This window comes from Procambarus clarkii, chromosome 50 (genome assembly GCF_040958095.1).
Source record: "Procambarus clarkii isolate CNS0578487 chromosome 50, FALCON_Pclarkii_2.0, whole genome shotgun sequence".
Lineage (NCBI taxonomy): Eukaryota > Metazoa > Arthropoda > Malacostraca > Decapoda > Cambaridae > Procambarus > Procambarus clarkii.
In genome coordinates, this window is record NC_091199.1 from 30,016,369 (window position 1) to 30,041,368 (window position 25,000).

The 25,000-nt window shown below is 41.8% G+C and overlaps 1 protein-coding gene and 1 long non-coding RNA gene across 2 annotated transcripts in view; one reads left to right on the top strand and one right to left on the bottom strand.

The window, feature by feature from the left end:
* LOC138351544 (uncharacterized) overlaps positions 1-5,448 on the bottom strand; it is a 5,726-nt gene extending 278 nt beyond the window's left edge. The window contains exons 1-3 of the long non-coding RNA XR_011222500.1: positions 5,137-5,448; positions 1,974-2,080; positions 689-848 (exon numbers count right to left, since the gene is read on the bottom strand). This is a non-coding gene — a long non-coding RNA (uncharacterized lncRNA). The remainder of the gene's footprint in view (positions 1-688; positions 849-1,973; positions 2,081-5,136) is intronic.
* Positions 1-23,663, top strand: part of LOC123772753 (putative golgin subfamily A member 6-like protein 19) — a 162,483-nt gene extending 138,820 nt beyond the window's left edge. The window contains exon 4 of the mRNA XM_069303752.1: positions 23,579-23,663. Within this exon, the coding sequence (XP_069159853.1) occupies positions 23,579-23,663 (85 nt within the window). The remainder of the gene's footprint in view (positions 1-23,578) is intronic.
* The last annotated feature ends 1,337 nt before the right edge of the window (positions 23,664-25,000 follow it).

Sequence of the window (25,000 nt, forward strand, 5' to 3'; positions counted from 1 at the left end):
GTCCCCTCGTCCTCCCCACCATTACCCTCTCCTCTGTTCCCTCGTCTTCCCCACCATCCCCCCTGTCGTCCTCCCCACCATTCTAAACTACCTCATCCCATGCATTCCATGATGGTCTGATGCTTCCATCTGAAAATTGGGAACATCAAAAGATCTGACTTTCCCAATTTTCTGATGGGAACATCAAATGATCTGATATTCCCATCACTGAAAAATAAAAACAGATAAAAAAAATGATATGAAAAAATAGAAAATAAAATATACTCATGAAATGAACAGAATGGTTAACAACGCAGCTCAATTGCAATGCAATGTCACAATAACATTTAAATATACTTTAAGATATAATCTAGAAGAAAATAAGGATATTGAAACGGTTCATGAACTCTATTTCAATAAAGGACACTATGGGGAACTTTGAAAAATAGTTATTGAGTATAATTAGACAGACTTGTTGCTAGGCAGAGGAGTAATGAGATATATGGCAAATTTTGCAAAATATACAATGAAGGTACACAAACATTCATACCCAAACAAAGCAAAATGCTAGGTAAGAACAAAGCATTTGGCCCGTAGGAGAAAGGAGATACCCACAAGACTAGAATACAAGTCATTAACAAGCATGCAAGTATAATACATAATACATGCAGACATATATATAATCCAAAAAAATGTCAAATTTACGTACTTATTATTACATTACAAATATCCAAGGTTTTGAAGACACGTTTCCTCTTGCGCCCAACGAGTGAATACTGAGACCAGACCCCATAGGTCCCTATCCTCCTCATCATTCGTCTCACTGTGTCTCCACAGCTTGCACCGCCCATTTGAGACAGCGTCTGGACCTGTTAAAATAATGCATAAGCTGTAAGGTAATAGAGAATAATATATATCTTTCAATCTCAACATTAGATTTTCTAATTTCCAACTGTATTAAATAAATAGCATTAAAATATTTTCCTTCTTAACTATTACAAAAATCAACGAATTTGAGTAACTTTTGCTTTTGTTTTATTTGTACCTTAAACATAACACTGAACAATCAATTATGTGCCACCCCACCTTCCTTCATCTGCAAAAAAACTAATCAAAAGACATATGTACAAGGCTAAAAAAATTCAGCAACACTTACCATACTCAGGCTAAAAGAATTAAGCAACACTTACCATACTCTTTTTATATTCACTGTTAACTTTTAGCTCATGTGACAGACTTTCCACCTGCTCAACAGTTTCAAGTGGGGATGGAAGAATGTCTTCCAGGATTGGTATATCTCCATGTGTTTTTGACATATGGGTTTCCGTCATTTTGACAATATTCAGGAATTTTGCAAAAATAATGGCATTTACTATTTTTAAAAGATTATTAGCAAATTTACAGAAATGGTGCATTCGGAAGACAAAACCGTGGTAGACATGGTTGGAACAAGTTAGGTGAGAGGGTGGTGGAGGCCAAAACCATAATCATAATCATCTGTATCAAACCTTATTACAGGTAAAACCAGTAGGCAGTCTACTGTATTTTATCAAACCGTTATTAGTATAATAGATCTCGTAATAATTTTGCAAAAATAATGGCATTTACTATTTTTAAAAGATTATTAGCAAATTTACAGAAATGGTGCATTCGGAAGACAAAACCAATTTTTCACTTTTGACAATTGAGCACCTGCTACATCCAGATTCTAGGGAGGAAAGGAAGGACGATCTTACTGGATCCCATAGCCTCTCCGAGGCACAAACCAGGCTTTTACATAACCCCCCCCCCTGCACCCGAGCTTTTTAAAATAGTAAATGCCATTATTTTTGCAAAATTATTACGAGATCTATTATACTAATAACGGTAAATAAATAATAAATAGTAAATAAATCAAAATCAGTTACATTATTTTATCTTATTCATAGCATAAATGTTCTCGAAGATTACTAAAAAGAAATTGAATTAGACTACAGCAAATTGGCAAACTTTACCTTGTATCTGTTTCCACCGAGTTTGTTTGGGGCGTTCTTCAACATATCAGCAATACTTGTCTCAACATCTCTTTCAGTTGCATTAGTGTGGGTGTTGATACAGGCTTCTGGAAATTTATAAGAATTAATTAATATATATAATTATAATTCACTTTGCTATTCCCCATTCCACAGTCCTCTCGTCCTTCCCACTTCCCTGTCCCCACATCATCCCCACTATTCCCACTTCCCTGTCCCATCGTCCTCCTTACCATTTTCCCCTCCCCTGTCCTTCTTCCTCCCCCACCATCTCCCATTCACCTGTCCCTTTGTCCTCCCCAGCATTCCCCTGTCCCCACCATCCCCAACTCCCCAGTCCCCTCGTCCTCCCCACCATTACCCTCTCCTCTGTCCCCTCGTCTTCCCCACCATACCCCCCTCTCGTCCTCCCCACCATTCCAAACTACCTCATCCGATGCATTCTATAATGGTCTGATGCTTCCATCAGAAAATTGGGAACATCAAATGATCTGATATTCCCATCACTGAAAAATAAGAACAGCTAAAAAAATGAAATGAAAAAAATAAAAAAATAAACTATACTCATGAAATGAACAGTATGGTAAACAACACAGCTCAATTTCAATGCAATGTCACACAAAATTATTAAATCGAAATGAAAATAAATTGAAATCTATGAAAATTCAAATTATCAATACAATCGGAAATATTGAAATAATATCGCAACATAATATAGTGTGGGTTGCTCTTACGTGCAACAGACGGTGCTGTTTTTCAAAAAAGGCATGGTTTTACCTGTCACAAGTGTGGCATCTATACTTATACTCACGAAATGAACGGTATGGTAAACAACATAGCTCAATTGCAATGCAATGTCACAATAACATTTAATAACAATAATAACAATAACATTTAAATATACTTTAAGATATAATCTAGAAGAAAATAAGAACATTGAAACGGTTCATGAACTCGATTTCAATAAAGGACACTATGGGGAACTTTGAAAAACAGTTAATGAGTATAATTAGACAGACTTGTTGCTAGGCAGAGGAGTAAATAATGAGATATATGGCAAATTTTGCAAAATATACGGCACACAAACATTCATACCCAAACAAAGCAAAATGCTAGGTAAGAACAAAGCAGTTGGCCCGTAGGGGAAAGGAGATACCCACAAGACTGGAATACAAGTCATTAACAAGCACACAAGTACTACACTACACAACAACCGCACTACTACCAGAACTGGACGAATCACTACCAAAACAACACATTGCACATCACTACCAAAACAACACAACACAACACAAGCATTGGCAAAGAATTATAGACCAGTTGCACTAACATCCCACATAATAAAATTATTTGAGAGTGATCAGGAGTCAGATTACTAGTTTTATAGAGACCAATGACCTCCACAATCCAGGCCAACAAGGATTTAGAGCAGTTTCTATGATCGAGCCACTGAGATCTATAAAGAATTCTGATCAAGAAAGAGATCTAGGGGTGGTTTTAGATAGAAAACTATAACCTGAGGATCATATTAAGAACATTCTGCGAGGGGCCTATGCTACACTTTTTAACTTTAGAATTGCTTTTAAATACATAGGTCAAAAAGTTTTAAAAGTTTTAAAAGTTTTTTAAACCTCTCGTGTATCATGAGTGTGTTAAAGCATCAGATGGTGCATTCAGATGATGAATATTACCTAGTTCCTTCATCTGGGAAGAATGAACACATATTGGTGCATTCGGTGAATAAAACTAACTACTGTAGTTTAATTGATCAACAGACTGTATATCATATGCAGACTGTATGTGGATCTGCGGGCCACTCCAAACAACACCCTGGTGGACCAAGCTCCACCAGGGCTAAAGCACAAAGTGATATAGATGTGATAGAGAAACTAGGTCAAATGGAGGAGTAGGTCTGTATATTAAACAGCACCTGACGTGCACAGAGCTACTAAACTCAATGTGGTGGTAGAGTGGTGGGGGGGGGGGGGGAAACATTGCAGAAAAAAACAAAAATACAATTTGGTCAACAAAACAGCATTGTTTAAAATAGAAGACATGGGTTGTCATTTTGGGGGTAAGGTAGGTTACATTGAGTTAATTAGTTAGTACTTAGTTTTTATCTTAAACTGGTTGGGAGAGGTACAGTGTTGCTGTGCTGGTGAAAGAACACCTAAAGGTAAATTAAATAATGATTGCGAATCCACAAGAAGTTGACATAATATCGCTAGAGATCTGCAATCAGGATGATAAACTTTCCTTAAAGAATTTGACAAACACTTGCTGATAGGACATGAAGTAAATGAAATGTATGTCAAGTTTTGTGAAATATATGATAAAAGCACAACAAAATTTGTACCAAAGGAGAGATGCAGAACTAGGAAAAGGGGTTTGTTCAACAGAAATTGCGAGAGGGCCTGAGACCCAAACACACACAAATGGAATCAATATATAGCAAGAGGCCAAACCCCCAAACATACAAGCGATGCAAAGATGCGAGAAACAGCAGCAGCATTAAGGAGAGGGACTTAAGGACCATAGAGGGACTTAAGGACCATAAATAAAGTGTGAAAATAAACTCGAGTAAATTTTTTTAACTACTCTCGACAGTGAAGAAAAACAAATATTCAGACGATTTGTGTTAGAATCATTAATCTTACACTTTCGGTCATATTCAACAACACAAATACATACACACACATTCCTGTTGCTGTAGCAAGTGAAGAATTTGATTTTATAGAATTTATATTTTGATTTTACCAAATTTTATCAAACCGTTATTAGTATAATAGATCTCGTAATAATTTTGCAAAAATAATGGCATTTACTATTTTTAAAAGATTATTAGCAAATTTACAGAAATGGTGCATTCGGAAGACAAAACCAATTTTTCACTTTTGACAATTGAGCACCTGCTACATCCAGATTCTAGGGAGGAAAGGAAGGACGATCTTACTGGATCCCATAGCCTCTCCGAGGCACAAACCAGGCTTTTACACAAACCCCCCCCCCCCCTGCACCCGAGCTTTTTAAAATAGTAAATGCCACTATTTTTGCAAAATTATTACGAGATCTATTATTCTAGAGAATAATGCATATAAATGCATATATGCATATAAATACACAAAGTAAATGTAAATAATTTTACCTTGCACCTAGATCCACCAAGCCTGTATGGCGCGCGTTTCAGTACTTCGGAAATCTAGAACTATCTTGAATCTCTAATCTGCAATGAAACAATACATATTATTGCACTTACCAAAACATGGATGAATGTAGAAAATACAGAACTATTAGCTGAATATCAAATAAATGGATTTAATCTATTTCACACAGATAGATATATTAGATATTATATTATATTCCTTTCCTCCCTAGAATCTAGATGTAGCAGGTGCTCAATTGTCAAAAGTGAAAAATTTGGTTTATTTAACATACACGCCATAGACCGGCTTGGGAAAAAAAGTTCATAAAACCCAGGGGCCATAGACCGGCTTGGGAAAAAAAGTTCGTAAAAACCCAGGGCCATAGACCGGCTATGAAAGAAAATTTGAGAAAACCCTGGGGCCATAGAACGGCTATTTAATCCCCTTGAACGGACCTGTGCATGGACCACTGAGGCATAAAAAAAAACACGGGCCATAGACCGGCTTGGGAAAAAGAAGTTCGTAAAACCCTGGGGCCATAGAACGGCTATTTAATCCCCTTGAACGGACATGTGCATGGACCACTGAGGCATCGAAAAAAAACATGGGCCATAGACTGGCTTGGGAAAACAAGCTAGGTTAGGCTAGGTAAAAAAGAAAGGAGCTAGGTTAGACTATGTATGTTTAAATCTCTGATTTAAACAGAGCCAGTGTTCAGTCAAATAACTGAATTTATCAAATCTTATCCTTGTATAATATACAAGCTGATGTGAGATCCCTGTCTACAGGTGGACTGGAACTTCTATCAACTAATCCATACATCAAACCTGTCCCTTACAGCCCACAATCTATCATTAGGAAAACCATGTGAGAAATCTTTAAGGAATTCTGATAAAGAAAGAGATCTAGGGGTGGTTCTAAATAGAAAACTATCACCTGAGGACCACATAAAGAACATTGTGTGAGGAGCCTATGCCATGCATTCCAACTTCAACAGCATGTTGTGGGGTGCCGATATTGTGTGCTAGGTTAGGCTAGGTTAGGCTAGGTAAAAAAGAAAGGAGCTAGGTTAGACTATGTATGTTTAAATCTCTGATTTAAACAGAGCCAGTGTTCAGTCAAATAACTGAATTTATCAAATCTTATCCTTGTATAATATACAAGCTGATGTGAGATCCCTGTCTACAGGTGGACTGGAACTTCTATCAACTAATCCATACATCAAACCTGTCCCTTACAGCCCACAATCTATCATTAGGAAAACCATGTGAGAAATCTTTAAGGAATTCTGATAAAGAAAGAGATCTAGGGGTGGTTCTAAATAGAAAACTATCACCTGAGGACCACATAAAGAACATTGTGTGAGGAGCCTATGCCATGCATTCCAACTTCAACAGCATGTTGTGGGGTGCCGATATTGTGTGCCATCACATGTAAACCAATCAAGCCCACAAATACGTCAACATGGACCAGCATTACACCGTCTAACATACTCTGTCAGATGTAACAACTAAATTTGTGAATTCAAGACCTAATCTATTGCATAACACAGTGTTAGTACGAGAAAAACATTACTTACATTCGAAGCCGTGTTTTAAAATGGCGGCGGTCTTGTTGTACTGACGCTCCAAACTGTGTGTTCGTTTGCGTATGATGAACGTGTGACAATTTACTACAACAATTATTTAATTATTCTTTTTCTTTATTTTACTATTTTTAGGGTACATGAAATTTCCAACTTATTTGCACACAATAATATAATTGCATTGTCATAACATTTATATATTACGGAAAATACGATGACATGAACGAAGTCAAAGTGAAGTTGAAGTCAAAGTCATTCGCCGAACGTATTAGTCATTTTTTTTCTCCCAAACGATAGGGGATAACAAATCCACCTAGCATATACGTGTACAGTAAAGTCAATTTTATTCAGGAAAGTACATACATAGTTGATTTACAAACATAATGTTGGATTTATAGATAGAGCTAGTGCATACAATACCTAAAGCCAATATAGTAGGCATATAGCATTTCAGGCAACCGGGCAGTATATATGGACCCCTTACTCAAATCTCTGAATATGTTAGATATTAAGTCCCTGCACATACTCTCATGTGTATTTTATATATATAAAACGCTGCACTGTAATGTCAATCCTGACCCTAAAAGCTTCCTAGAAGGTTGTAACAGATCCCATGAGCACCACACCAGAAACAAATACCTATTTGATATTCCAAGAGTACGACTTAGTCAAACTAGAAATGCTTTACAAATCAAGGGACCTCGAATGTGGAATGACCTTCCCAATTATGTTAAAAACTGTACCTCTCCCAACCAGTTTAAGATAAATAAAGATAAATTTATAAGTTAAGAAAAATTCCACAAATCAACAACCCTGTTACTGACCCAGTATTTACCCAAGTCTTTCCTAAATCTAAACTTATCCAATTTATACCCATTGTTTCGTGTTCTATCGTGTGTTGACAATTTTAATAACCTATTAATATCCCCTTTGTTATATCCATTCAGGAGATTGTGGTTGATCTCGAACCCATTAATAATGTGACGACTTATACAGAATTTTGTAACTATATCATCAAGATTGTAACCAGCTTAGCTAAATGTAGTGTGGGGTTCAGTCCCTAAGCCCATATTTGTGCCTCTCTAACCATTTAGGTTACAGGGCAAAAACATAAAACAAAGGTAACTGCAGAAGGCCTATTGGCCCATACCAGGCATGCAGCTCCTATCTATAACAGATAAACACTAAGTACTACCTAATTAACTCAATGTAACCTACCTAACCACCAAAATGTCAATCCATATCTTTTATTTTAAACAATGCTGTTTGTTGACCAAATTGTATTTTACTCTTTTTCTGTCATGTTTCTCCCACCCCTGTTTTTTCCCTTTTTTCTTATTTTTTCTCAACATAATTCATACTTTAATTATGCGGATCAGGACATCACCTGATCAAACACATCAAACATCGTTTGACCACCATCAAACACACACATTTCGTGTGTGTTTGACGCTCACTGATATGTACCAGCGTTGTTTTATATATGGTGCTATTCTATCTTACGCTTTGTTGCTCTTTTTTACCTACGGGCTCATAGAACATTCTATTGCGAAAACATTGGCACAAAAATGAATGACGTACATACAATAATAATGTCAGGACAGTGATATAATTATAAACTTTCAAAGCACTGTATCGCCCATGTGGTCGTCTTGTCACCAATACTGGGTAACAGTTCCGCCACTTCCCACACTCTTGCGGGTGGGCAGCGACCATTATTCTACGTTTATATTCATATCACCGTGTTGGGAATTTCATTGCGAGTACATTGATACCAAAATTAACGCTGTAGGACAAGTGTGGAAGTGATAACAATCCCAAGAGTAAAAACATTTTGTTGCTCTTGGGCACTCACGGCGAGTCATCTACGTAGGTATTTATTGGGTGCTGGTATTCATATAACTTTTGGTGACCGTTTTTGCTGATTTTCTTCTAGAGAATGTTATTGCGAACACGTTGGTACCAAAATGAAATACATAGCTCGAGAACTAAGGTCAGGAGAGTAAAAAGAGTATACACATTTTTGTTTTGACGCTTATTAAGGTTATTGTGAGTACTCATCGCCTGCCTAGAAACTGGAACTAGTAATTCCATCTATCATACATATCATACAAGAGGAGCCACACATCTATGGATCATCCAATAAAATCAGCAGACTTCTAGATGTTACTACTGCTCGGCTTAGACTCGGTTACAAGTATCTCTGGGAATTCTCATTATCTGCTGATGTAGACCTGACCAAATGTAAACTGTGTCAACAAAATTATTCGCACACCCTCCGTCACTATGTGATGGAGTGCGAAAAGATACATGAATTTAGAGACAATTCTATAACCAATGTTCCAGCGATGTGTCAATATTTCATTCAAAATGATCTGCTACCAGAAATTTTAGTCAAATATCCCCAGTTTGCTAACTGTAGATAACAACTAAGTGATTGTAACCTATCCACCGCTGCCCACTGGATGGGGGACGGTGTGCAGGACAAACATATAAATTTTGATACTAGCTCTCCACATATGTCAGTTGCTTAATTTAGAACCTGTACTTGAGGTCGATCTCGAACCCATTGTTGATGTGATGACTTATATTGAATTTTGTAACTAGCTCATCAAGATTGTAACTTGCTTAGCTAAATGAATTGTGGGGTTCAGTCCCTGAGCCCATTATGTGCCTCTGTAACCCTTTCCACAACCGCCCACAAGATGGGTATGGGGTGCATAATGGGGTGGGGTGTCTTGGCCAAACGTGCCACATCAAAACCACAAGTTGACATTGAATGTGAATTAACAATGAGACAAGTAAGATTTATACTAATACATTTATACTAACTCTGTTGAGCGTTGACCATTTATACATCAAATCTGTTGATGTGAGCACTTTAGTTTAGTCTGCCGTTTAAAGAAAAAAAGAGCATATCAATGGTATATCACAGAAAACGAATTTATCATAAACTCATGTATTTGTCTTATCATTTTGAACTGCATTCATATTTTAATATATAACAATATGAATATACAAATTTCTGTAAATCCCCTACCTTGTTGGAATCTGTGGAAATGAATGAGCAAATGTGCTGGCTGAAGGCGCTGAAGGAAACCACATTGGTTTCATTTTGGATACAAATGTCCATGGAAATTCAAAATGGAAACTAATTATATAGTTGAACCTGCAGAGACGAGTTTAAGAATCTGTGTTGAGAGTGATGGACACAGCCTTCACAATTATACTTCAGAGAATGTAAACATCTAAGAGTCATTAGAAATATGTGAAGAATAATAAACCCTACATTGTTTGAGTTAGGGAAACACCATTTGTGATATATAGATACTATAGCTGTTCCTAAAGATTCACCCTTTTTTGCACCAGCAAGATAACATATAAGATTTTAAGAGTTGACGAATGTTAATATTCTTGTTTGATAAACTGTGAACTTGAGACATAGTTAATAAGAACATATTAACACAACAAAATGTTTTCAGAATCCTTAACACCACTTTCCAACAACTTATATAATTTATATAAATTATTTTAGAGAATAATACATAAATTATATATTTAAACATGATATAGTGTTTAGTGGAATGTATAAGGAGTCAAATTGTGTTAAAAAGAGCAATTTTTAGAAAATTTGGAAAAATACTTTTTCTGTTCAAATTATAACTAAATGGATTATAAAGGTTTCACTCAGCCAATATATATCATTCACAATTTATTAATGAATTTTACAAAAAAAACACCATAAATTTTATATTTAAACATGTAAAAACTATTTGTTTTACATTTGGAAGAAAATAATTGTAGAAAAATAATTTATAATTAAACCTTTGTGTTTGGATTTTTTGAGTAAAAGTTTCTCAAAGGCTCTCCTGCACCATTCTCAATGCAAATCATTCCCACACCTATGGCAAGAGATAGGCGAACGTTGTGTAGATGATTTGTGTTTGCTGGGTGGCGGGTGGCGGCGGGTGGCGGCGGGTGGCGGCTGGTGGCGGGTGGCGGCTGGTGGTGGGTGGCGGCGGGTGGCGGCTGGTGGTGGGTGGTGGCGGGTGGCGGCTGGTGGTGGGTGGCGGCTGGTGGTGGGTGATGGCGGGTGGCGGCTGGTGGCGGCTGGTGGTGGGTGGCGGCTGGTGGTGGGTGGTGGTGGGTGGCGGGTGGCGGCTGGTGGTGGGGCGGCGGGTGGCGGCTGGTGGCGGCCAGCTGGGACACACCCTTCACCACTGAAGGTCTGAGCACAACTAACCATATGTCTCTCTCACCCACCAGCCCAGTGTTGCCAGCTCGCGCTCTCAAAATGTTTCCTTCAAAGATTGTATATTATCTTTGAACAACAAGTTTGATTATCAAGGAAATAATGCATATATTATTGTCACATTAATACTGTGCAATATCTTATTACATTCCTGCTAAATAATTATAATTTGAAACAGGACAAAAAATCCAACATATATATAAAAACCAACATTAGAGATCACGAGGCCTAGGCCTCGCCTGTGACCACACATCCTGCCTCCCTGGCCTGCTACACTCACACACCTCACACTCTTAACTCTCTCATAATCACTCTCACTCTCATACTCTGTCACTCTTACTCTCTGTCACTCTTACTCTCTGTCACTCTTACTCTCTGTCACTCTTACTCTACTCTCTGTCACTCTTACTCTCTGTCACTCTTACTCTGTCACTCTTACTCTGTCACTCTTACTCTCTGTCACTCTTACTCTCTGTCACTCTTACTCTCTGTCACTCTTACTCTGTCACTCTTACTCTCTGTCACTCTTACTCTCTGTCACTCTTACTCTCTGTCACTCTTACTCTCTGTCACTCTTACTCTCTGTCACTCTTACTCTGTCACTCTTACTCTCTGTCACTCTTACTCTCTGTCACTCTTACTCTCTGTCACTCTTACTCTCTGTCACTCTTACTCTCTGTCACTCTTACTCTGTCACTCTTACTCTGTCACTCTTACTCTCTGTCACTCTTACTCTCTGTCACTCTTACTCTCTGTCACTCTTACTCTCTGTCACTCTTGCTCTCTGTCACTCTTACTCTCTGTCACTCTTACTCACTCTCAGTCACCCTTACCCATTCATACTCACTCTCTCTCTTACTCTCATACTCTTACTCTCAATTACTCTTACTCTCAATTACTCTTACTCTCAATCACTCTTATTCCCAATCACTCCTACTCCCAATCACTCCTACTCTCAATCACTCCTACTCTCATTCTTACTCTTACTCCTACTCCCAATCACTCTTACTCTCAATCACTCTTATTCTCATTCTTACTCTTACTCTTACTCCCAATCACTCTTACTCCCAATCACTCCTACTCTCAATCACTCTTACTCTCAATCACTCTTACTCTCATTCTTACTCTTACTCACTCTTACTCTCAATCACTCTTATTCTCATTCTTACTCCTACTCCCAATCACTCTTACTCCCAATCACTCTTATTCTCAATCACTCTTACTCCCAATCACTCTTACTCTCAATCACTCTTACTCTCAATCACTTTTACTCTCAATCACTCTTACTCTCAATCACTCTTACTCTCACTAACTCTCAATCACTCTTACTCTCACTCTAACTCTCAATCACTCTTACGCACTATTACTCACTCTTTCTCTCAGTCATCCTTACTCACTCTCATACTCACTCTTACTCTGTCACTCTTACTCTCTGTCACTCTTACTCTCTGTCACTCTACTCTCTGTCACTCTTACTCTCTGTCACTCTTACTCTCTGTCACTCTTACTCTCTGTCACTCTTACTCTCTATCACTCTTACTCTGTCATTCTTACTCTGTCACTCTTACTCACTCTCAGTCACCCTTACCCATTCATACTCACTCTCTCACTCTTACTCTCATACTCTTACTCGCAATTACTCTTACTCTCAATCACTCTTACTCCCAATCACTCCTACTCCCAATCACTCCTACTCTCAATCACTCCTACTCTCATTCTTACTCTTACTCTTACTCCCAATCACTCGTACTCTCAATCACTCTTATTCTCATTCTTACTCCTACTCTCACTCTTACTCCCAATCACTCTTACTCCCAATCACTCTTACTCTCAATCACTCTTACTCTCAATCACTCTTACTCTCAATCTCTCATACTCTCAATCACTCTTACTCTCATTCTTACTCTTACTCACTCTTACACTCAATCACTCTTATTCTCATTCTTACTCCTACTCTCACTAACTCCTACTCCCAATCACTCTTACTCCCAATCACTCTTACTCCCAATCACTCTTACTCTCAATCACTCTTACTCTCAATCACTCTTACTCTCAATCACTCTTACTCTCACTAACTCTCAATCACTCTTACTCACACTCTAACTCTCAATCACTCTTACTCTCATACTCACCCTTACTCTCAATCACTTTACTCTCACTCTTACTCATTCTGTCACCCTTACTCTCACTCTTACTCACTCTGTCACTCTTACTCACTCTCAGTCACTCTTACTTATACTCACTCTTACTCACACTTACACACTCTCTGGCACTCTCACTCACCTTCAGTCACTCTTACTCACTCTTACCCACTCTCGCTCACTCTTACTCACTCTAGTTAATAAGAACACGCCAATATAAGACAACAAAACGTTTTCAGATTCTTTCTCACCACTTTCCAGCAACTTTTATAATTTATATAAATTATCTTAGGGAATACTACATAAATTATATATTTAAACATGATATTAGTGTTTAGTGGAATGCATAAGGAGTCAAATTGTGTTAAAAAGAGCGATTTTTAGAAAATTTGGAAAACTACTTTTTTCTGTTCATATTATAACTAAATGGATTTTAAAGGTTTCACTCAGCCAATATATATCATTCACAATTTATTAATGAATTTTACAAAAAAACACCATAAATTTTATATTTAAACATGTAAAAACTATTTGTTTTACATTTGGAAGAAAATAATTGTAGAAAAACTATTTATAATTAAACCTTTGTGTTTGGATTTTTTGAGTAAAAGTTTCTCAAAGGCTCTCCTGCACCATTCTCAATGCAAATCATTCCCACACCTATGGGAAGAGATAGGCGAACGTTGTGTAGATGATTTGTGTTTGCTGGGTGGGGTCGTCTGCTATGTTACCCTTGAAGGGGGCTGGTGGTGATTGGGGTCGGCCCCTATGCTACTCGTGAAGAGGGGGTGCTTGGGGTGGGCCACTATACTACCCTTGACGGAGGGGGTTGTTGGGGTCGGGTGCTGTTATCCTTTTAAGGGGAGTGGTTGGGGTCGGCCGCAATGGCACCCTTGAAGGGGGGGGGGTGGTTGGGGGCCAGCCCCTATGTTACCCTTGAAGAGAGGTGGTTGGGGTCGGCCCCAATGTTACCCTTGGAGGGGGCTTATTGGGATCGGCCCCTATGTAACCCTTGAAGGGGGGTTGTTGGGGTCGGCACTGATGTTACCCATAAAGGGGGGGGGGGGTGGTTGGGGTCTGCCCCTATGTTACCCTTGAAGGGGGGTGGTTGGGGTCGGCCCCACTGCTACCCTTGAAAGGGGGTGGTTTGGGTCTGTCCATATGCTACTCTTTAAGGGGGGTGGTTGGGGTCGGCCCCTATGTTACATTTGAAGAGGGGTGGTTGGGGTCGACCATTATGTTACCCTTGAAAGGGTGTAATTGGTGTCGGACCCTATGCTTCCCTTGGAGGAGGGGGAAGGGTGGTTGTGGTCTCCACTATGTTTCCCTTTGAAGGGGAGTGGCTGGGGTCGGCTCCTATGCTTCCCTTGATTTGGGGGGGGGGGGGGGTCGGCCCCTACGCTTCCCTTGAAGGGGGGTAGTTGGGACCGGCCCCTATGCTATCCTGAAGGTGGGTGGTTGGGTTCAGTCACTGTGCTACTCTTTAAGGGGGTGGTTGGGTACGTCTCTATGTATCCCTTGAAGGGGGGCGGGGTGCTTGGGGATGGCTGCTATGCTACCCTTGAAGGGGGGTGGTTAGGGTCAGCCGCTATGTTACTCTTAAAAGGGGGGGGGGAGGTGGCTAGGGGCAGCCCCTATGTCACCCTTGAAAGGGGTTGGTTGCGGTGGACCCTTATGTTACCCTTGAACGGGGGTGGTTGAGGTCGGCCCCTATGTTTCCCTTGAAGTGGGGTGGGGGTGGTTGGGGTCGGTCCCTATGCTACTCATGAAGTTTAGGGATGGGGTCGGCCCCTATGTCACCCTTGAAGGGGCGAGGTTGTGATCGCACGCTATGTTACCCCTGAAGGGGGGTGGTTGGGTTCGGCCCCTATGCTACCCTTGAAGGGGGGGTGTTTGGGGGTCTGCCCCTATTTTACCCCTGAAGGGGGGGTGGTTGGGGTCGGCCTCTATGCTACCCTTGAAGGGGAGTGATTGGGGTCGTATGCTATGCTAACCACCCCCACTTGAAGGGGGGTGGTTAGGATCGGCCCCTATGTTACTCCTGAAGGAGGGGGGGTGCCCCTATGCTATCCTTGAAGGGGGGTTGGATCTGGGTCAGCCCCTATGCTACCCTTGAAAGGGGGGTGGTTGGAGGTGAGCCCCTATGCTATCCTTGAAGGAGGGAATTGTTGGGGTCGGCCACTATGTTACTCCTGATGGGGGTCAATGGGGTTAGCCCCTGTGTTACTACTGAAGGGGAGGGGGGGGATCGGCCCCTATGCTACCCTTGGAGGGGGTGGTTGGGGTCGGCCCCGAGGTTACCCTTGAAGGAGGGGGTGGTTGGGATCGTCCCTTATGCTACCCTTGAAGGGGGGTGGCTGTGGTCGGCTCCTATGCTTCCCTTGAATGGGGGGGGAGGGGGTTGGGGTCGGCTGCTATGTTACCCCTGAAGTGGGGGGTGGTTGGGGTCGGACGCTATGTTACCCCTGCAGGGAGGTTGGTTGGGGTCGGCCCTATGGTAACCCTTGAAGAAGGTGGTTGGGGTCAGCCCCTATATCACCCTTGAAGGGGGGTGGTAGGGGTCGACCCATATGTTACCCTTGAAGGGGGGTGGTTGGGGTCGGCCCCTATGTTACCCTTGAAGGGGGGTGGTTGAGTTCGGCCCCTATGCTACCCTTGAAGAGGTGGGGTTGGGGTCGGCCCCTATGCTACCCTTGAAGGGTGAAGTTGGGGTCGGCCGCTATGTTACCCTTCAAGGGGGGTGGTTGGGTTCGGTCCCTATGTTACCCTTGAAGAATGGGGTTGCGATCGCAAGCTATGCTACCCCTGAAGGGGGTGGTTGGGGTCGGCTCCTATGCTACTATTAATGGGGTGGGGATGGGATCGGCTGCTATGTTACCCATGAAGGGGGGTGGGGGTGGTTGGGTCGGCCCCTATGCTGCTCTTGAAGTGCGGAGTTGGGGTCGGCCCCTCTGCTACCCTTGAAGGGGGGTTGTTAGGATCGGCCTCTATGCTACCCTTGGAGTGGTTGGGGTCTGCTCCTATGCTACCTTTGAAAGTGGGAGGTTGGGGGTCTGCCTCTATGATACCCTTGAAAGGAGGTGGTTGGAGGGTCTGCCCCTATGCTACCCTTGAAGGGGAGTGGTTGAGGTAGGCCCCTATTTTACCCCTGAAGGGGAGGTGGTTGGGGGTGTGCCCCTATGCTACCCTTGAAGGTGGGTGATTGGGGTCGGCCCCTATGCTACCCTTGAAGCGAGGGTGGTTGGGATCGGCCGCTATGCTACCTATGAAGGGTGGGGGGAGGGGGTCCGCCGCAATGCTACCGTTGAAGGTGGGTAGTTGGTGTCGGCCACTATGCTACCCTTGTTGAGGGGTGATTGGGGTCGGCCCCTATGTCACCCTTCAAGGGGGGTGGTTGTTGTCGACCCTTATGTTACCCTTGATGGGGGTGGTTGGGGTCAGCTGCTATGTTACCATTGAAGGGGGGGTAGATGGGGTTGGCCACTATGCTACCCTTGGAGATGGGTGGTTGGGGTCAGCCCCTATGTCACCCTTGAAGGGGGGTGTGGGAACCGACCTGTGAGATTTGTATATATTTATTTATATGAATTTAGAACAATTAAATTTATTTAAAGGGGGGTTATATTGAATTTATATATATATGCTGCAAATCACACTACATATATTAGTATTCATTGAGGAGGTTCCTTATCTTATTATACAGCAGGCTTAGTCCACCAGATATAACTAGGATGTAGACACCAAATTTCCTCATGTGAGGCAGCTTCCATCACTCAGTAACTGATACACAAAGCTTGCTTCCTCTTCTTGACCTGTCAAAGGGCGCTAACTGTAAAGCCAGAATCCAAATATATGACAGCTATATCAGAGAAAACACTGTATAATGATAAAATAAAGACCAAGGCTTAATTACCTTTTATTAGGAGGCTGTTCGCATTCTAACTGGATCGCCCTTATCTATCTAGCATTAATGGCCAAAAACGATTAGATAAACGGGTTTCGGCAGAACACTTCCCTTGATTATTGTTGACAGCGTGTTTATGATGGTAGAGCACTAATATGATCTCCATTACACTTCGCCCAAGAGAAATGATAGGAGCTGTTTATTCCTGTGCGCCTCTGGTCTTAATAACAATGGCTGACCACTCCCTCACTATGCTACTATCCTACTTTGTCCAGATGTCAGTAAGTAATAAAAGGGTCACATTTACTCTATTTTAATATTGATAATTAAATTAATTCATATGAGATGTTTTTATGATGTAAAAAGTCCAAAGACTAATGTATTTAAGAATGATTCCCAACACAATAGCTGTTGAATTTATAATAATATGTGGCAATGATATCCTGTTTTCTATAGATGGAAAATTCCACTACAAGCTACATTTTCTATGGGTTAATTTGTGTATACAATGCAGCAACAATATCTGCAATTGCATGTAATATTATTAAATGGTGTCGGATTTTCCGACATAATTCCCTGGGGGCTGCTCACGGGTCGAAGTCCTATTTAGAACAGACGAACACCGATACTCCACCTTCGAATTATTAGATTAATATGATGTTAGTTGTTAGTAATCACATATTTGTGCGTCTGTTCGTACAGGACGGACGTCCCGTACTCGAGTTGCATGGGTTAGAAGTCTAATGCGATTTCATTTCCCTGTTAACTCTTGAGAGGCTAAAATTCAAGCCTAATTACATATTATTAAACCCAAAAGACTGGATGTGATCAAGTACTACAGTCAAGTATAATTCAGGGACTGCAGTGAGATCAGTGACATTAGATATAACTTGAAGCTTGTTCAAGTAACTAGTCACTGATATATATATATATATATATATATATATATATATATATATATATATATATATATATATATATATATATATATATATATATATATAACTGAAAACTCACACCCCAGAAGTGACTCGAACCCACACTCCCAGGAGCAACGCAACTGGTATGTACAAGACGCCTTAATCCACTTGACCATCACGACCGGACATAATGAGGTGATAGCCGAGGCTATTTGAACCACCCCACCGCCGGCACTCGGATAGTAATCTTGGGCATAGCATTTTACCAAAACACCTCATACTTTGGGGCACACGTGAGGAACACAAATGCGAACAAGCCTGAATGGTCCCCAGGACAATATGCAACTGAAAACTCACACCCCAGAAGTGACTCGAACCCATACTCCCAGGAGCAACGCAACTGGTATGTACAAGACGCCTTAATCCACTTGACCATCACGACCGGACATAATGAGGTGATAGCCGAGGCTATTTGAACCACCCCACCGCCGGCACTCGGATAGTAATCTTGGGCATAGCATTTTACCAAATCACCTCATACTTTGGGGCACACGTGAGGAACACAAATGCGAACAAGCCTGAATGGTCCCCAGGACAATATGCAACTGAAAACTCACACCCCAGAAGTGACTCGAACCCATACTCCCAGGAGCAACGCAACTGGTATGTACAAGACGCCTTAATCCACTTGACCATCACGACCGGACATAATGAGGTGATAGCCGAGGCTATTTGAACCACCCCACCGCCGGCACTCGGATAGTAATCTTGGGCATAGCATTTTACCAAATCACCTCATACTTTGGGGCACACGTGAGGAACACAAATGCGAACAAGCCTGAATGGTTCCCAGGACAATATGCAACTGAAAACTCACACCCCAGAAGTGACTCGAACCCATACTCCCAGGAGCAACGCAACTGGTATGTACAAGACGCCTTAATCCACTTGACCATCACGACCGGACATAATGAGGTGATAGCCGAGGCTATTTGAACCACCCCACCGCCGGCACTCGGATAGTAATCTTGGGCATAGCATTTTACCAAATCACCTCATACTTTGGGGCACACGTGAGGAACACAAATGCGAACAAGCCTGAATGGTCCCCAGGACAATATGCAACTGAAAACTCACACCCCAGAAGTGACTCGAACCCATACTCCCAGGAGCAACGCAACTGGTATGTACAAGACGCCTTAATCCACTTGACCATCACGACCGGACATAATGAGGTGATAGCCGAGGCTATTTGAACCACCCCACCGCCGGCACTCGGATAGTAATCTTGGGCATAGCATTTTACCAAATCACCTCATACTTTGGGGCACACGTGAGGAACACAAATGCGAACAAGCCTGAATGGTCCCCAGGACAATATGCAACTGAAAACTCACACCCCAGAAGTGACTCGAACCCATACTCCCAGGAGCAACGCAACTGGTATGTACAAGACGCCTTAATCCACTTGACCATCACGACCGGACATAATGAGGTGATAGCCGAGGCTATTTGAACCACCCCACCGCCGGCACTCGGATAGTAATCTTGGGCATAGCATTTTACCAAATCACCTCATACATTGGGGCACACGTGAGGAACACAAATGCGAACAAGCCTGAATGGTCCCCAGGACAATATGCAACTGAAAACTCACACCCCAGAAGTGACTCGAACCCATACTCCCAGGAGCAACGCAACTGGTATGTACAAGACGCCTTAATCCACTTGACCATCACGACCGGACATAATGAGGTGATAGCCGAGGCTATTTGAACCACCCCACCGCCGTTGCTCCTGGGAGTATGGGTTCGAGTCACTTCTGGGGTGTGAGTTTTCAGTTGCATATTGTCCTGGGGACCATTCAGGCTTGTTCGCATTTGTGTTCCTCACGTGTGCCCCAAAGTATGAGGTGATTTGGTAAAATGCTATGCCCAAGATTACTATCCGAGTGCCGGCGGTGGGGTGGTTCAAATAGCCTCGGCTATCACCTCATTATGTCCGGTCGTGATGGTCAAGTGGATTAAGGCGTCTTGTACATACCAGTTGCGTTGCTCCTGGGAGTATGGGTTCGAGTCACTTCTGGGGTGTGAGTTTTCAGTTGCATATTGTCCTGGGGACCATTCAGGCTTGTTCGCATTTGTGTTCCTCACGTGTGCCCCAAAGTATGAGGTGATTTGGTAAAATGCTATGCCCAAGATTACTATCCGAGTGCCGGCGGTGGGGTGGTTCAAATAGCCTCGGCTATCACCTCATTATGTCCGGTCGTGATGGTCAAGTGGATTAAGGCGTCTTGTACATACCAGTTGCGTTGCTCCTGGGAGTATGGGTTCGAGTCACTTCTGGGGTGTGAGTTTTCAGTTGCATATTGTCCTGGGGACCATTCAGGCTTGTTCGCATTTGTGTTCCTCACGTGTGCCCCAAAGTATGAGGTGATTTGGTAAAATGCTATGCCCAAGATTACTATCCGAGTGCCGGCGGTGGGGTGGTTCAAATAGCCTCGGCTATCACCTCATTATGTCCGGTCGTGATGGTCAAGTGGATTAAGGCGTCTTGTACATACCAGTTGCGTTGCTCCTGGGAGTATGGGTTCGAGTCACTTCTGGGGTGTGAGTTTTCAGTTGCATATTGTCCTGGGGACCATTCAGGCTTGTTCGCATTTGTGTTCCTCACGTGTGCCCCAAAGTATGAGGTGATTTGGTAAAATGCTATGCCCAAGATTACTATCCGAGTGCCGGCGGTGGGGTGGTTCAAATAGCCTCGGCTATCACCTCATTATGTCCGGTCGTGATGGTCAAGTGGATTAAGGCGTCTTGTACATACCAGTTGCGTTGCTCCTGGGAGTATGGGTTCGAGTCACTTCTGGGGTGTGAGTTTTCAGTTGCATATTGTCCTGGGGACCATTCAGGCTTGTTCGCATTTGTGTTCCTCACGTGTGCCCCAAAGTATGAGGTGATTTGGTAAAATGCTATGCCCAAGATTACTATCCGAGTGCCGGCGGTGGGGTGGTTCAAATAGCCTCGGCTATCACCTCATTATGTCCGGTCGTGATGGTCAAGTGGATTAAGGCGTCTTGTACATACCAGTTGCGTTGCTCCTGGGAGTATGGGTTCGAGTCACTTCTGGGGTGTGAGTTTTCAGTTGCATATTGTCCTGGGGACCATTCAGGCTTGTTCGCATTTGTGTTCCTCACGTGTGCCCCAAAGTATGAGGTGATTTGGTAAAATGCTATGCCCAAGATTACTATCCGAGTGCCGGCGGTGGGGTGGTTCAAATAGCCTCGGCTATCAACTCATTATGTCCGGTCGTGATGGTCAAGTGGATTAAGGCGTCTTGTACATACCAGTTGCGTTGCTCCTGGGAGTATGGGTTCGAGTCACTTCTGGGGTGTGAGTTTTCAGTTGCATATTGTCCTGGGGACCATTCAGGCTTGTTCGCATATATATATATATATATATATATATATATATATATATAACTTTAGAACACTTTCCCACCAGGAGACTCGAACCCTAGCCAGCACAGAAGCCTTCCAGCAACTGGCATAACAGGTACGCCTTAACCCTCTCCACCACCTGCTCAGACCCTTAAAAGAGATGGTAATTTCGGAGTATTTAAATACACCAAAGATCACCACCTCCCAAGAGCACTAGAGCAAGAGAGGGGTCATTTAGACGTTAATTTCATCAAGTCCCTGTTAATATGGGAAGACACAGAATCTATGCTTAAGGCACAACTCTCCTAAACACGAGAGTGAAGTATACAACTTTAGAACACTTTCCCACCAGGAGACTCGAACCCTAGCCAGCACAGAAGCCTTCCAGCAACTGGCATAACAGGTACGCCTTAACCCTCTCCACCACCTGCTCAGACCCTTAAAAGAGATGGTAATTTCGGAGTATTTAAATACACCAAAGATCACCACCTCCCAAGAGCACTAGAGCAAGTGAGGGGTCATTTAGACGTTAATTTCATCAAGTCCCTGTTAATATGGGAAGACACAGTGTCTATGCTTAAGGCACAACTCTCCTAAACACGAGAGTGAAGTATACAACTTTAGAACACTTTCCCACCAGGAGACTCGAACCCTAGCCAGCACAGAAGCCTTCTAGCAAATGGCATAACAGGTACGCCTTAACCCTCTCCACCACCTGCTCAGACCCTTAAAAGAGATGGTAATTTCGGAGTATTTAAATACACCAAAGATCACCACCTCCCAAGAGCACTAGAGCAAGTGAGGGGTCATTTAGACGTTAATTTCATCAAGTCCCTGTTAATATGGGAAGACACAGTGTCTATGCTTAAGGCACAACTCTCCTAAACACGAGAGTGAAGTATACAACTTTAGAACACTTTCCCACCAGGAGACTCGAACCCTAGCCAGCACAGAAGCCTTCCAGCAACTGGCATAACAGGTACGCCTTAACCCTCTCCACCACCTGCTCAGACCCTTAAAAGAGATGGTAATTTCGGAGTATTTAAATACACCAAAGATCACCACCTCCCAAGAGCACTAGAGCAAGTGAGGGGTCATTTAGACGTTAATTTCATCAAGTCCCTGTTAATATGGGAAGACACAGTGTCTATGCTTAAGGCACAACTCTCCTAAACACGAGAGTGAAGTATACAACTTTAGAACACTTTCCCACCAGGAGACTCGAACCCTAGCCAGCACAGAAGCCTTCCAGCAACTGGCATAACAGGTACGCCTTAACCCTCTCCACCACCTGCTCAGACCCTTAAAAGAGATGGTAATTTCGGAGTATTTAAATACACCAAAGATCACCACCTCCCAAGAGCACTAGAGCAAGTGAGGGGTCATTTAGACGTTAATTTCATCAAGTCCCTGTTAATATGGGAAGACACAGTGTCTATGCTTAAGGCACAACTCTCCTAAACACGAGAGTGAAGTATACAACTTCACTCTCGTGTTGTATACTGTATACTTCAGTATACAGTATACTGAAGTATACAGAGAAGTATACGGAGGAAAAATGAAACAGGAATTTCCTTAAGTACTTTCGTATATTAAATACATCTTCAGAAGGTGAACTTCATCTTCATCTTCATCTTCAGACCTTCTGAAGATGTATTTAATATACGAAAGTACTTAAGGAAATTCCTGTTTCTTTTTTCCTCCGTGGTCTGACATTGTCATATATATATATATATATATATATATATATATATATATATATATATATATATATATATATATATATATATATATATATATATATATATATATATATATATATATATATATATATATATATATATATATATATATATATATATATATATATATATATATATATATATATATATATATATATATATATATATATATATATATATATATATATATATATATATATATATATATATATATATATATATATATATATATATATATATATATATATATATATATATATATATATATATATATATATATATATATATATATATATATATATATATATATATATATATATATATATATATATACATACAAAGATAAAACAAAAATATATATAGTTTTGGTCTAATTTTAACATGAAATAACTGGATTTTTTTTCAACAGTTGAAACAATTGAAAATAACTCAAAACAGACATTACAATGGAATAATTTCGGCAGGGTGACAATGGCCAGGGACTGTGCTGAACTGTACTGCCGGGGAGCGAGGCTGGACGGTGTCTACTTCATCAAACCTGACAGGTAATATTATATCATTCAAATAATGCCAAGTTAATTATCCAGGTCTTACCCGGTTAACTATCCAGGTTGGGCCAAGTCAACCATCCAAGTTTATTGTGATCATCCATGCAGGTCGACAATCCGGGTCATGTCAGGTCGACAGTACTGGTCGTGCTAGGTCACCAGTACAGACCGTGCCAGTTCGACAGTACAGGTCGCGCCAGGTCGACAATTCAGGTAATGTCAGGTGTACAATTCAGGTCATGGTAAGTCATCCATCCTGGTCATCCATGAAAGTTGTGCAAGGCCAACAAATCAATGTCCTGCCAGGTTAGCTATTAGGCCGCCACTCCTGATGCGTTTGTGTGTGTGTGTGTGTGTGTGTGTATTCACCTAGTTATATTCACCTAGTTGTGCTTGCGGAAGTTGCGCGCTTCTCTTTCGGCCACCTCTCAACTGTTAATCAATCAACTGTTACTAACTAGTACTAACTAATTTTTTTTTAACACCCACACACACACACACCCAGGAAGCAGTCTGTAACAGCTGTCTAACTCCCAGGCACATATTTATTGATAGGTAACAGTGGTATCATGTTGAAAGAAACTCTGCCAATTTTGTTTCCGCCGACGCCGTAAATCGAACCCCGGACCACAAGAATAAGTATCCAGCGTGCTGTTCACTCAGCCATCAGCACCCTATGCCATTTGTACACATACACAAGCCGTGTGTGTGTGTGTTTTGTGTGTAGTCACCTATTTGTACTCACCTATTTGTGTTTGCGGGGGTTGAGCTTTGGTTCTTTGGTCCCGCCTCTCAACTGTCAATAAACTGGTGTACAGATTCATGAGCCTACTGGGCTCTATCATATCTACATTTGAAACTGTGTATGGAGTCAGCCTCCACCACATCACTGCCTAATGCATTCCATCCGTTAACTACTCTGACACTGAAAAAGCTCCTTCTAACGTCTCTGTGGCTCATGTGGGTACTCAGTTTCCACCTGTGTCCCCCTTGTTCGCGTCCCACCAGTGTTGAATAGTTTATCCTTGTTTACCCGGTCGATTCCTCTGAGGATTTTGTAGGTTGTGATAATGTCTCCCCTTACTCTTCTGTCTTCCAGTGTCGAAAGGTACATTTCCCGCAGCCTTTCCTCGCAACTCATGCCTCTTAGTTCTGGGGCTAGTCAAGTGGCATACGTTTGGACTTTTTCCAGGTTCGTCTTGTGCTTGACAGGGTATTGGCTCCATGCTGGGGCCGCATACTCCAGGATTGGTCAGTGGTGTACAAGATTCTGAATGATTCCTTACACAGGTTCCTGAACGCTGTTCTGATGTTAGCCAGCCTCGCATATGCCGCAGA